This window comes from Pristiophorus japonicus, chromosome 17 (assembly GCF_044704955.1).
Source record: "Pristiophorus japonicus isolate sPriJap1 chromosome 17, sPriJap1.hap1, whole genome shotgun sequence".
Classification (NCBI taxonomy): domain Eukaryota; kingdom Metazoa; phylum Chordata; class Chondrichthyes; family Pristiophoridae; genus Pristiophorus; species Pristiophorus japonicus.
In genome coordinates, this window is record NC_091993.1 from 70607330 (window position 1) to 70621586 (window position 14257).

Here is a 14257-nt window from a genome sequence, read left to right on the forward strand (position 1 = left end):
GCTGTCCCCAACCTCATTACTATTGTTTGCTGGTCTGTACACAACTTCCACTAGCGTTTGCTGCCCTTTGGTATTACGCAGCTCCACCCAGACAGATTCCACATCATCCAAGCTAATGTCCTTCCTTACTATTGCGTTAATTTCCTCTTTAACCAGCAACGCTACCCCACCTCCTTTTCCTTTCTGTCTATCCTTCCTGAATGTTGAATACCCCTGGATGTTGAGTTCCCAGCCTTGGTCACCCTGGAGCCATGTCTCCGTGATGCCAATTGCATCATACCCATTAACTACAATCTGCGCAGTTAATTCGTCCACCTTATTCCGAATACTCCTCGCATTGAGGCACAGAGCCTTCAAGCTAGTCTTTGTAACACACTTTGCCCCTTTAGAATTTTACTGTAATGTGGCCCTTTTTGCTTTTTGTCTTGGGTTTCTCTGCCCTCCACTTTTACTTTTCTTCTTTCTATCTTTTGCTTCTGCTTCCAGTCTACTTCCCTCTGCCTCCCTGCATAGGTTCCCATCTCCCTGCCACATTAGTTTAACTCCTGCCCAACAGCACTAGCAAACACTCCCCCTCGAACATTGGTTCCGGTCCTGCCCAGGTGCAGATCGCTCGGTTTGTACTGGTCCCACCTCCTCCAGAACCGGTTCCAGGAATGTCCCAGGAATCTGAATCCCTCCCTTCTGCACCACTTCTCAAACCAAGTATTCATCTGAGCTATCCTGCAATTCCTACTCTGACTAGCACGTAGCACTGGTAGCAATCTGAGATTACTACCTTTGAGGTCCTACTTTTTAATTTAACTCCTAGCTCCCTTCATGTCATCTTGTAGGAACTCATCCCATTTTTTACCTATATCGTTGGTACCTATATGCACCTCGACAACTGGCTGTTCATCCTCCCCCTCCAAAATGTTCAGCACCTGCTCCGAGACATCCTTAACCCTTGCACCAGGGAGGCAACATACCATCCTGGAGTCTTGATTGCGGCCACAGAAACGTCTTTCTATTCCCCTTACAATAGAATCCCCTACCACTACAGCTCTCCCACTCTTTTTCCTGCCCTCCTGAGCAGCAGAGTCACCCACAGTGCCATGGACTTGGCTGCTGCTGCCCTCCCCTGATGAGTCATCCCCCCCCCAGCAGTACCCAAAACGGTGTATCTGTTTTGGAGGGGGATAACTGCAGGGGACCTCTGCACTACCTTCCTTCCATTGCTCTTCTTGTTAGTCACCCATCCCCTTTCTGTCTGTGTAACCTTTACCTGCAGTATGACCAACTCACTAAACGTGCTATTCATGGCATCCTCAGCATCGCGGATGCTCCAGAGTGAATCCATGCGCAGCTCCAGTGCCGCAATGCGGTCTGTCAGGAACTGCAGCAGGATACACTTCCTGCACATGTAGTCATCAGGGACACTGGAAGTGTTCCTGAGTTCCCACATAGCACAGGGGGAGCATGTCCGAGCTCTCCTGCCATGACTTAACCCCTAGGTTAACTTAATTTGGCAACAACAATGATAAAGGTTACCTACTGATAAAGGAAAAGAAAAAGAAAAACTACTCATCAATCACCAGCCAATCACTTACCCCTTGGCTGTGATGTCACCTTTCGATTTCTTTCTACTTCTTTGTTTACCTTCTGCCCCTGCTTCAGCACCAGCTAGCCTCTCCGACACCTCATCCCAACTGCCGCAGCCTCCCGAACTCGCGGGCCTTTTATAGGCCTCTCTGACACCTCATCCCAACTGCCGCAGCCTCCCGAACTCGCGGGCCTTTTATAGGCCTCTCCGACGCCTCCTCCAAACTCCCGCAGCTCCCCGAACTCACGGGCCTTTAATAGGTCTCTCCGATGCCTCCTCCTGACTGCCACTGGCCTCCAGAACTCTCAGGCCTTTTATAGGCCTCTCCGATGCCTCCTCCTGACTGCCGCTGGCCTCCAGAACTCGCAGGCCTTTTATAGGCCTCTCTGACGCCTCCTCTCGACTCCAACATGCCGTCCCTCATGCGCCCTGACAGTGTCTCAACGACCTGCAACATTCCCTCCCTCATGGTCAGCGACGAGGTTTGCACTACTTCTGACATTCCCTCCCTCATGGCCACTATTCCCTCACTGATGGTCCTGGATATCATTCCCATTTCTCATGTCATTGCTGTTACTTCTCCCGACAGTCCCGCTACCTCATCACTCACCCTACTGACAGCGTCCAGGAGTGATCTGGTAAGGTCAGTGCTCTCCGCAATCAATGACATTATCTAAACCACATCTGTTCGATCCTGCACCTCAGGAGAGCGTGGTCGAGCTCTCCTTCCCATGGGTGCGGCTCACTGCACCCCACCTCTGGGAGCCGCAGCCTGGGACGGTGGGGCCCTGGGTGTGCCTCGCTGCATGACACTACTGGGACCCGCAACCTCAGAAGTTGTGAAACCATGGAATGTCCCACCAACACTCCAGCCACACATCACGGAAGGGGCTGCCACCTCCATGAGCGGCACCACCTCCAAAGTCAGTACAACAGTGGGAGCTTCATCCAGCTCCATGCCCTCACCCTCACCCTCACCCCCTTGTTAGTCTGGAGGGTTGGATTGGAAGATGTTCTCCTCTTCAGGCTTGTCTGCGCCTGAATCTTCTTATGCATCGTCAGGATTGGCCTCAAGTTCTGCAAAATATAACAGAACTATCAAATGATTAGCAGCAAAGGAGGGGGCAGGGTGGGTGGCATGAATAGGCTCACACATCACAGGCCAGGCAGCAGGCTGATTTGAAGGACCATGATGAATTTGCAGGGCTTACCCTCTCCCTCGAGTGTGGGCCCAGCTTGTGCAGTGGTGGTTGTTTTTCTCCAGGCTGGACCCATCAAAGCAGCGACCCTCTCTTCCAAGGGTGTCAGTGGATACAGATTTGCCGGGCCTCCTCCTGTTCGGGTTCTTTCCATTTTATTATGTGCCACTTTCTTCTGCAAAGATGAAAATGCAACTTTTTAGAGGGGTGTCTTTCTGCTGGGTGGGACATATACAGCTGGTCACATTTACAATTGCATTGAATAAATGAAAATATTACTTACACTAACTACTTGACCAAGGTCCTGCCATTTCTTTTTACACTGGCTTCCAGATTTCATGGTGGTCACCATTGCACAGTAATCTTCTGCAACTTGGATCCAGCATTTCTTCATTTCTTTGGGTGGAACTTTTATGTGACCTCTGCTGGTGTCCAGCTCCTGCCATCTGTTCTCAATCACAGTAACTAGTGCCTCCACTTCTTCCTGTAAGAAATTCTTGGTCCTTGCACCGTGTTGCATCTTGTATTGCTCCAGCTGCGATTTTTCCAGCACTCAACGTTCTCATACACAGCTTTAAAAATGGCCGATTGCCAAATCCGAGCTGTATTGAGCACGTGCGTCTATTGGAACGACGTCAAAAATGTAATTTTTGTTCCCCGCGCATGTGCAGAAGGTGTGGCTTCGTTTTTCGGTGCAGTCAGCAGGCTCCACCTCCCGAGGCGACTGGACCTGCTGTGTGGCACCAAATTCAAAGTGTACATCGGGGAAACTTTGGCAAAATATTTCTGGCACATTTCTGGCCTAGAAAAACAGGCGTAACTCTGGCAATTCGCCAGAAAACGGGCTTGGGGAAAATTGAGCCCAACACTTCAATTCTCTCCAGGATTGACTCTTGAACCTGGCCCAGTTCCAGACTCCACTCTGGGTCTACTCCCAGGCTCTGGCTCGTGGAGCAGTGGCCTGGAAGAATGAATGAAAAGCAACTCAAGGATAAGCTACTTACCGTTCGAGGAGAGATTGGAAGCCGTACTTCCACAGAAGAAGATTTTCTTTATAACAGCGCTATTTGCCCAGTGCTCGATAGGTATAAAGATACAGGTAATTACACACCCTGTACACTAGGTGGTACTGTTCGAGGAGTCTGCCAGCTTCAGCACAACAATTCACACTTCTGTGCGGCTAGTGTCTCAGGGGTCAAAGATCCGCTTGCAACGCCATCTGTTGCCGCCGGAGAGGGGCAACTAACGGGCGGCTAAGGACTTACCATCGAGGGCGACCGGTTTCCTCGGCTTACGAGAAATGTAGCTGGGCGGTGGGGGCAGTGACAAGATGTACCGCTGCGCACTCGGCCGCCACCCACGTGATGACATCATCCAGCATGCAATGCCCCCTTGCCGTGGCTGTGAAATTAGATATGTACGGTGGCCTTACCAGCAGCTGTTTGTACAGTTTGGAGAAGCTGGCCGCGGCAGGTATCATCCAGAGATCAAGGTAAATTGTTAACTTTAATTTTTTTTCAGCATTTATGTATTAATGGCACCAGTGGGGAAGTGTGGTTGTGAGTCAGAGAAGTTTTCTGAAACTTTTTTTTTCAGTTTTTTCAACTCGCACGCCTGCCGTGGGGAAATTCGGTCGGCCACTGAGGTCCCACCATGTTGGCGCCCGAGGGTGAGTGTGCAACACCACTTTTAGCGATGCTCCCTCATCTGTGGGCGTAAAAACTGAATTTGGCAGTTTGAGCCTGGCGGTAAAATCACCATTCATGCGATGGCACCGCCTCCAAAACAATGGTACCGAATTTCGACCACTTAATCTTCGGCTGACTTTGGCAACCTGCCAACTTGGCTAAAGAGGTGAAAGTGCTGTGAATATCCGAAGGATAATCATGTAACTGTAGACTGATCAGAGCATCCGGTGTAAAACAGAACTGGGAGAGATGGAGAACTTCAGCACAGTCCTCATCGCTTACAACGGGCAGGTTACAGTTAATGTGATTGGCCTGTTACAGGCGGTGGTCGTCATGATAACATGCAGCAGGAAGGCAAAAAAGCAGCCGTGTGACTAACTACACCTGTTCCAGGTCATAGGTCACCGTCTGCAACTTCCCCGCTCCTGACGTCAGTCGTAAAACTTCGCACCATTAAAAATCTACTTGGATTGAGCTCCAGCTGTTTTTGACAGCATAGAAGCACAGTCTGATTGAGCGGGAGAGCACTGAAATGATAGAGCAAACAAGGCAAGTGACATTGCAAAGTCTGCCCAAAATCGGCAGTGGGCTTAAAGTGTCATAAGTGGTGTCTTTATACTTGCCTCAATGATATGGCGAATGGGCAGCGCCATTTGGCCAATATCGGGGCTGCCCAGAGTAAGCGTGGACAGTGCAAGTGGCGGGGACTGTATCTCACCCCTACAGTTAGACTAAAGAAAGCTTGACAACCCTCCAGCATTGTCCTGAAATTGAAGATGAATCTCCATGACACTACTGTGAGCAACAGGGGAGAACGATCATCGGGCCATCCAACAAAACTGTATGCTTTTTAATTTTCTTTGAAAACTTTTTTAATAGTTATAAAAAATATTGGGGATGATTTTAAAAAACTGTCTGTTTGACTGGGTGAGGCGGTTGGGGGCGAGAGGTCATGTGATGAAACCTCCAGGAATACAGGGGGAAAACTGTCCACTGGCTGGAGTCATACCGAGCACGAAGGAAGATGGTTGTGGTTGTTGGAGGTCCGTCAGCCCAGCCCCAGGACATGGCTGCAGGAGTTCCTCAGGGCAGTGTCCTAGGCCCAACCATCTTCAGCTACTTCATCAATGACCTTCCCTCCATCATAAGGTCAGAAGTGGGGATGTTCGCTGATGACTGCATAGTGTTCAGTTCCATTCGCAACTCCTCAGATAATGAAGCAGTCCATGCCCACATGCAGCAAGACCTGGCAGACATTCAGGCTTGGGCTGATAAATGGCAAGTAACATTCGTGCCACACAAGTGCCAGGCAATGACTATCTCCAACAAGAGAGAGTCTAACCACCGCCACCTGACGCTCAACAGCATTACCATCGCCGAATCCCCCACCATCAACATCCTGGGAGTCACCATTGACCATAAACTTAACTGGACCAGACACATAAATACTGTGGCTACAAGAGCGGATCAGAGGCTGGGTATTCTGTGGCAAGTGTCTCACCTCCTGACTCCCCAAAGCCTTTCCACCATCTACAAGGCACAAGTCAGGAGTGTGATGGAATACTCTCCATTTGCCTGGATGAGTTCAGCTCCAACAACACTCAAGAAGCTCGACACCATCCAGGACAAAGCAGCCCGCTTGATTGGCACCCCATCCACCACCTTAAACATTTACTCCCTCCACCACCGGCGCACCGTGGCTGCAGTGTGTACCATCTACAAGATGCACTGCAGCAACTCGCCAAGGCTTCTTCGGCAGCACCTCCCAAACCTGCGACCTCTACCACCTAGAAGGACATGGGCAGCAGGCGCATGGGAGCACCACCACCTCCACGTTCCCCTCCAAGTCGCACAGCATCCTTCACCACACGGACTGCAGCGGTTCAAGGCGGTGGCTCACCACCACCTTCTCGAGGGCAATTAGGGATGGGCAATAAATGCCGGCCTTGCCAGCGATGCCCACATCCCAGGAATGAATAAAACAAAATGCGACCAACCAGAGTTGGTAACCCTAGATCTGAAGCGACCCCTGTCATGCTGGCTGGGTGAGGTAACCGCGCTGTGTGTGGCATGTGTTTTAATATTGAGAAATCAAAGTGAAAAGAGATTGGTCCACAGTGCAGGGCAGCAATCCTGAGCTGATGCTACGTTTGGGTTCCTAAAGCCAGCAAAGTGTAGGAGGAATGAAAGACTGAGGGAGAAGAGGAGTTGCCCAGTTTTGAGCTCCGTGGAAAGATGAGTTATTGTCGGAGGGTGAGCGATGAGCCTTTATTTGAACATAATGAGAATAACGGAGAAGCTCATCAGGACATGGTCATTGTAGCTCAGGAGGATTAAGCGGCCAAGGGGGGGGCGGGGGGGGTGACATTCTACCTTTGGGTGGGCACGCAGCAGATGACAGTAGTTCGGCAACACAGTGCACACCCCACATGATTTCCTTTTCAATTCATAGAAGAATCATAGACGTTTACGGCACACAAGGAGGCCGTTCAGCCCATCGTGTCTGTGCCGACTGAAAACGAGCTATCTAGCCTAATCCCACTTTCCCGATCTTGGCCCATAACCCTGAGGGTTACGACAGTTCAAACTGAGGTCAATAGGAAGGGAAATCAGGTGTGGTGTACAACGGGCAGCTGAGCTACTCATTGGAATTCAGAAGAATGAGAGGTGATCTTATCGAAACGTATGAGATTATGAGGGGGCTTGACAAGGTGGATGCAGAGAGGATGTTTCCACTGATGGGGGAGACTAGAACTAGAGGGCATAGTCTCAGAATAAGGGGCCGCCCATTTAAAACTGAGATGAGGAGGAATCTCTTCTCTCAGAGGGCTGTAAATCTGGGGAATTCACTGCCTCAGAGAGCTGTGGAAGCTGGGTCATTGAATATATTTAAGACAGAGATAGACAGTTTCTTAAACGATAAGGGGATAAGGGGTTATGGGGAGCGGGCGGGGAAGTGGAGCTGAGTCCATGATCGGATCAGCCATGATCTTATTGAATGGCGGAGCAGGCTCGAGGGGCTGTATGGCCTACTCCTGCTCCTATTTCTTAAGTTCTTATGTTCTTATGTTACCCCTTTTGCACCCCCTCCAAAGTTGAATTCAGAGAGCCACTAACCATAGTGGTATCAATAGAAAGAGACCAGAAAGTCTGCCATGGAGAACGGGAGGCTAGGAATGAGAGGATTTTTCGTGCATCCTGTTTGGGTGTGTGAGGGGGGATATTAGACGAGTCAGCAGTCTCATGCCTTCCATCCGTCTTCCGGTCTGGGGTAGACCTGGGCCTTATTGAGAGTTGTTGAGGGGAAGTGTTTGGCACTGAAGAAACTGCGCTTCGTGGAGGCAGATAAAGCGATATAGAAGATGGCAATGTTCTAATTCAGTGCCCTATTGCTAATCGCAGACTATTCACCAACCAGTGGATGTTGGCTGAAGACTGGTGAACAAGTCCCGCAGTGGGACGAGCCATATGCCCAGATCCGAGCTCAGATTCGGATCCCGATCTCCGATCTACCTCAGTCCCGGGCTACACCTGGGACTCTGACCCAGTCTCAGAGTTGTCTTCCAATGTCAGCAGGAAGCTGGGTTCCCACTGGAGGCCAGGCGAGCCTGTAATGCAAGGTACGGATTTACATCCTCAGGCAGACTCCACGTAAGCAGTGTGCCCAGCCTGCACAGAGAGCCGGGAGAAAGTGCGTACTTAGCAAACGATGGCCGAGGTTTCCTGAGGAAATGAAGAAAAGATGGCTGGATCAGTAACAGCTGCATCAGCTGAAGCTACGGAAAGCCTGGGCGACCATCTGTAATATTACGTAATGCATCCTTTTGTTACTTCCCTTTTAGATAGTTTGGCAGCTGGTGTACGTTGTGGGGGTGGGGGAGGGTGCACCAAGATGTAGCATTGGAAAGGAGAAACAAGGTGCACAAAGGATTGGGAGAGACGGATAGTACTAGTGTAAGAAATAGTACGGTATTAGGTGGGGTCAGACTGAGAGAGAATATAAGGTCTAAGACAAGTTTACAGAGCATGTGTGTAAACGCACGAAGCCTGGTAAGTAAGGTTGGTGAGCTGCAAACACGAATAGTCACATGGGAATATGATATTAATTCGGGATGCCCTATTTTTTTGGAAGCTGTATTTCTAATGTCTCCTTCCCATTCCCAGTGATCGTAAAGGAGATCTCTTACAATCCCGTCCAGCATCTTCCCAATAATGGATGTCAGGCTGATAGGCCTATAGTTTGTGGCTCTGATATCTCCCCTTCCTTTGAACATAGGACCTAGGTGAGCTAGTCCCAAGGTCCAAGGGAACTATTCCCAACTCTATTGAAGTATTGAAGCTACGGGCAAGGGGCTCACAGAGCACCTGTCCCACTGCTTTAAACACCCTTTGATGGATGTTATCCTGAGGGATTCAAAAAGAGATTAATAAATGTTTCATGTGGGTGTAGAGAAATGTACAAAAATAGGCAGACCCACAGGATCGAGTACTGGCGAAGAATCAAGCAGCAGTGTGGCACATTGTTCATCCCGCTAAACCATATACCGAAGGAAGCAATGAGCAACACTGGACAATTGCCTTTACACAACACCCGGCCCTGTTATAGCACCTAACCTAAACTGACACTGCGGATAATGTGGGCATGTGCTGCTCGTGGGATCTTGCTGTGCACAGACTGGCTGATACATTTGCCCATATAAAGAACAGTGACTAAACTCAGAGGTAATTCTCGGGCTGTGAAGTGCTTCAGTACGTTGTGAGGATGTGAAGGGCCCTTCTGATCCAATTCTGAATGTTGTGAGGGTGTGAAGCTATAAGTGCAAGCTCCTCCTCCTGGGTTGTGACAGGCAGCAGACTCTTGGTCTCTGGCGCTCTCTGGTGGAATGGTTGCGCCACAGCAGCTGCAGCCCAGGTACAGGAAGTGGGATTCAGCTGGTCATTTTCACCAGGCCGCTTTAATCTGCTCTCCTTTACCCGGCATCCTATGATTTCGGGGCCCAGGAGAGGCGTGAGTTCGGGGCCAGAAGAGGCGAGGCCCCAGGGGCAGCATGGGCCAGCCCAAACTGCGATATGTGTGCGCACTAGGTCCGTGCAGCAGAGCAGATCTCCAGTCATCTTGGGTAATCCTTGCCACTGGATCAAGGCCTAGGTCTGTCAAGCCCGTGTGGTGGCTGGTGTGCAACGGCCACCACATGCTAAAAAAATCCACGCACAGGCATCTTCCACCCTTCAGGATGTAGTTCAGGACCTGGAATATTACGCCCTTCATTGGAACACCTGTGAACTCATCCCTTTTTGGTATGGAAGCAAGTCATCCTCAATACGAGGGATCACCTACGATGATGATTGCGAGAGAATCGCCGCAGCTCATCCGACACTCTGCTTCCAACAGCGGAGCACAAGCATTAGAACGTCCCGCTCTGTGAGAGGAAGATTCTGTGTCATGATCTGGGATTCTACAATTCCTTTATAATTATCATCCTGTCTTCAAATAAAGTGTCAAGCAATCAAATTTTTCTAGAGAGGGGTGGTATGCTCCAGGATCCTGCTAGAGAATGTGTCTGATGCCTCAATACTCATCGCTTTAATCATTTCTCAAACCGCACTCTCCTGTGTGTTAGTGCCCTGCACTAAAGCTGACTGAATGTTGTTTGTGCCTGTAGTGAGGTTATGACAGGCCTGTGACTTATTCCACTTTCAGTCAAACTCCCTGCCTTCACAGGGTCAGGGAGCGAGTGGCTCTTTAACAGCAGCTGGGTCAGGTGGCTAGGACTCAGTGTACTTGGCACTGAACGACTGATTCTGTGGGACTAAAGGTTGTTCAATTTTGTACGTTGTCATTAATCTCTACAGGATTCTGTAATCTGGTGCCAATAGGCCCCATGCCAGAGTCCCTGAGCGATCCTGCAGCACAACCCCTGACTCAATGAGTGCCTGTGTAAGACAGGTGGGGGCAGAGCTGCAAGAAATGCCCTGTTTGTGGGACTTGCATTCTGATAAATGGAACTTTGTGCAGTGGAACTGTTGCATTATTATTCTCACTGCTCGCTGCTGCTTCCCTTCAGTTCAGCTCTGTGGCCCACACCTCCCACAGCAGCATTCATGCCTCTCCCAGCTGTCCCCACAGCTTCAGGCTGTGCTGCCCACGGGTGTTCTGTCGGGACTGCATTGGCTGGGCTGTGTTTGGAGGAGGAAGAGGAACATCTACAGCGGGAGGGGGTGCAGGGGCACAGGGACGGCAGATGGCCCGCTACTACCCCACCCCCCCCATCATCCCACTCCCCATCGCCCCCACCACCAGCAGATGGCCCGCCCCACCTCCCCCCCCCCCCCGCAATCACCAGCAGATGGTCAGCCCCACCTCCCTCCCCCCCATCACCAGCAGATGGTCAGCCCCACCTCCCCCCCCCCCCCGCAATCACCAGCAGATGGTCAGCCCCACCTCCACCGCCCCCCCCATCACCAGCAGATGGTCAGCCCCACCTCCCTCCCCCCATCACCAGCAGATGGTCAGCCCCACCTCCCTCCCCCCATCACCAGCAGATGGTCAGCCCCACCTCCACCGCCCCCCCCCATCACCAGCAGATGGTCCGCCCCACCTCCCTCCCCCCATCACTAGCAGGTGGCCCGGACATTATGGGGATCGGGTGGAAAACTCTCCAATGGCTGGAGTAATTTCCTACATTACAACAGTGACTACACTGCCAAAGTACTTCATTGGCTGTAAAACGCTTTGGGACATCCGTTTTTTGTGAAAGGCGCTATATAAATACAAGTCTGTCTTTTTACCTATCATTGTGGATGTTGAAGAGGAATACCTACAAACACCTTTTCATGGCCAACAATGGTGGCCTTGCCAGTGTCGCTCACATCTCGAGAATAAATATTTTAAAAAGCCCATGCACAATTACTTGGGACTGTCAGACGAGACCTGCCTTTGCCACCTGTGCTTCAGCAGGGAAGCAGTGCCTGAATTGTGCCGTCTACTGCAGGCAAGGCCTTCAGTCACAAGTCAGCAATGGGCAGGCCTACTGCTGCAGGTAACGTTAGACGTCCCATTCCAAGACACTGATGCTGCAGTGTCAGTAGGCCACACACTGGTGCATTAGGCAGGTCTCTCCAGCCTTGATTTCTAGCGACACCTTTCCCAGTTTCCCCAAAGGAGGAAGAACTGGAGATGACCCAATGCTTCTACCCAGTGCCCGGGTTCCCCAATAGGCAGAGTCACATTTATGGCACCCAATGTTGCCATCAGTCACCAACCAATAACCGCTAGCATCTCTGAATCATTTCATTCGATCAGTCGTCATCATCATCATAGGCAGTCCCTCGAAAACGAGGAAGACTTGCTAACATTCAAAAAGTGAGTTGTCAGGTGGCTGAACAGTCCAATGCAGGAATTACCGTATCTGTTACAGGTGGGGCAGACAGTGGTTGAAGGAAAGGGTGGGTGAGGAGTCTGGTTTGCCACAAGCTCCTTCCGCTGCCTGCATTTACTCTCGGCGACAAGACTCGAGGTGCTCAGCGCCCTCCCGGATGCTCTTCCTCCACTTAGGGCGGTCTTTGGCCAGGGACTCCCAGGTGCCGGTGCCCAGGTAGTTTCAGTTAATGGTGGCACCATCACAACAATAACAACTTGCATTTATATAGCAGCTTTAACGGAGTAACATATCCCAAAGCGATTCACAAAATTTGACACCAAGCAACATAAAGAGATATTAGGAAAGGTGACCAAAAGCTTGGTCAAAGAAATAGGTTCTGAGGAGAGAGAGAAGTAGAGAGGCGGAGAAGTTTTGAGAGCGAATTCTAGAGTTTAGGGTTGATAGCTGAAGGCACGGCCACGAATTGTGGAGCAAAGGAAATCAGGGATGCTTAAGATGCTAGAGTTGGAGGAGCGCAGAAATTTTGGAGAGTTGGAGGGTTGGAGGGTTCGAGGAGGTTACAGAGATAGGGAGTGGGGAAGGACATGTAGGGAACTGAACACAAGGGTCGGAATTTAAAAATCGAGGTGTTGGTGGATCAGATGCCAATGTAGGTCACGGGGATGATTGGTGAGCGGGACTCAGTGTGAGTTAGGATCTGGGCAGCGGTGTCATCATCATTATCATCATCATAGGCAGTCCCTCGGGATCGAGGAAGACTTGCTTCCACTCTAAAAATGAGTCCTTAGGTGACTGAACAGTCCAATAGGAGAACCACAGTCCCTGTCACAGGTGGGACAGATAGTCATTGAGAGAAAGGGTGGGTGGGACAGGTTTGCCGCACGCTCTTTCCGCTGCCTGCGCTTGGTTTCTGCATGCTCTCGGTGATGAGACTCGAGGTGCTCAGTGCCTTTCTGGATGCACTTCCTCCACTTAGGGCGGTCTTTGGCCATGGACCCCCGTGTGTCAGTGGGGATGTTGCACTTTATCAAGGAGGCTTTGAGAATGTCCTTGTAACGTTTCCTCTGCCCACCTTTGGCTTGTTTGCCGTGAAGGAGTTCCGAGTAGAGCGCTTGCTTTAGGAGTCTCGTGTCTGGCATGCGGACAATGTGGCCTGCCCAGCAGAGCAGTGTACTTGACTGCTACTACAAAACTACATGGAGGAGCAGACCATGTGAGCAGGTGGTGACCAGGGACACTGCCGGCTGCCTTGCCTATTGTCACCAAAGAAAATATTTCGGGCTCAAGGCTCTAGCGAAATTCTCAGAGACCAGCGTTGGGGTGTTGGAGCAACACTTGCGCAGTGTGGACAGATCAGTGCCGTCTTGCAACCACAGATTGGTATCAATGATTGTGTCCGCCATTAGATGGGGCAACCCATGTAACCAGAAGGACGGCAAGGTTAGCCTTCAGAGGAGGAGGGAGGAGGGAGAATAGCCGTTGTGTGACCAGGCAGACAGGAACCATCGAAGACTAATGACCAGACGAACTAAAAGCTGGCCTGCAGCCCCTATACCAACAGTCCTACATCCTCTCTCTGCCCCACTTGCCCCATAGCAACAGGTTGGGCCCATTCCCCTGCTGCCTTCATTATCACTTCTACCTACATCGTCCTCAATAGCAACAGCCATCAGCCTAGAAATTCGGGGGGGGGGGTGGGAATTTGATCCAAACTCACTGGGCGGGAAACCCACGGGATCACATGGATCGCCCTCTTTACACCCCGCACAATATTACTCCCCGCTGACTTCAATTCCAACAGGTTTTAAAACCAGCGTTAAAGCCCATCCTGTCAGCTTCCCGACATGCGAGTTAGGTTAAAATTGCCCCCAGAATCTTCATGCAGGAGCAGAATGCCATAACAAGAAAGAAAGAAAGACTTACATTGATATAGCGCCTTTCATGACCACCAGAAGTCTTACAGCCAATGAAGTACTTTTGGAGTGTAGTCCCTGTTGTAATGTGGGAAACATAGCAGCAAGTTTGCAGACAGCAAGCTCCCACAAACAACAATGTGATAATGACCAGATAATCTGTTTTTAGTGATGTTGATTGAGGGATAAATATTGGCCAGGACATTGTGGATAACTCCCTGCTCTTCTTCGAACTAGTGCCATGGGATCTTTTAAGACCACCTGAGAGAGCAGATGGGGCCTCGGTTTAACATCTCATCCAACAGTGCGGCACTCCCTCAGCATTGCACTGGGAGCATCAGTCTAGATTTTTGTGCTCAAGTTCCTGGAGTGGGGCTCAAACCCACAACCTTATGACTCAGAGGCAAGTGTGCTGCCCACTGAGCCACGGCTGACACTGAGGGAGAGGGAGAGAAGCCGGCTAGGAGGAGCCGCCTCCCAAACGGAATCCTCT

General features: G+C 50.7%; 1 protein-coding gene across 4 annotated transcripts in view; it reads left to right on the top strand.

Moving 5' to 3' along the window:
* Positions 1-3934: 3934 nt before the first annotated feature.
* The window catches only part of LOC139227784 (tubby-related protein 3-like), a 191424-nt gene continuing 181101 nt past the window's right edge, over positions 3935-14257 (top strand). For 2 of the 4 annotated variants that reach the window (XM_070858823.1, XM_070858824.1), the window contains exon 1: positions 3935-4273. In XM_070858823.1, the coding sequence (XP_070714924.1) occupies positions 4146-4273 (128 nt within the window). In that variant the 5' untranslated portion in view covers positions 3935-4145. The remainder of the gene's footprint in view (positions 4274-14257) is intronic. The other 2 variants (XM_070858826.1, XM_070858825.1) reach the window with 1 other exon arrangement.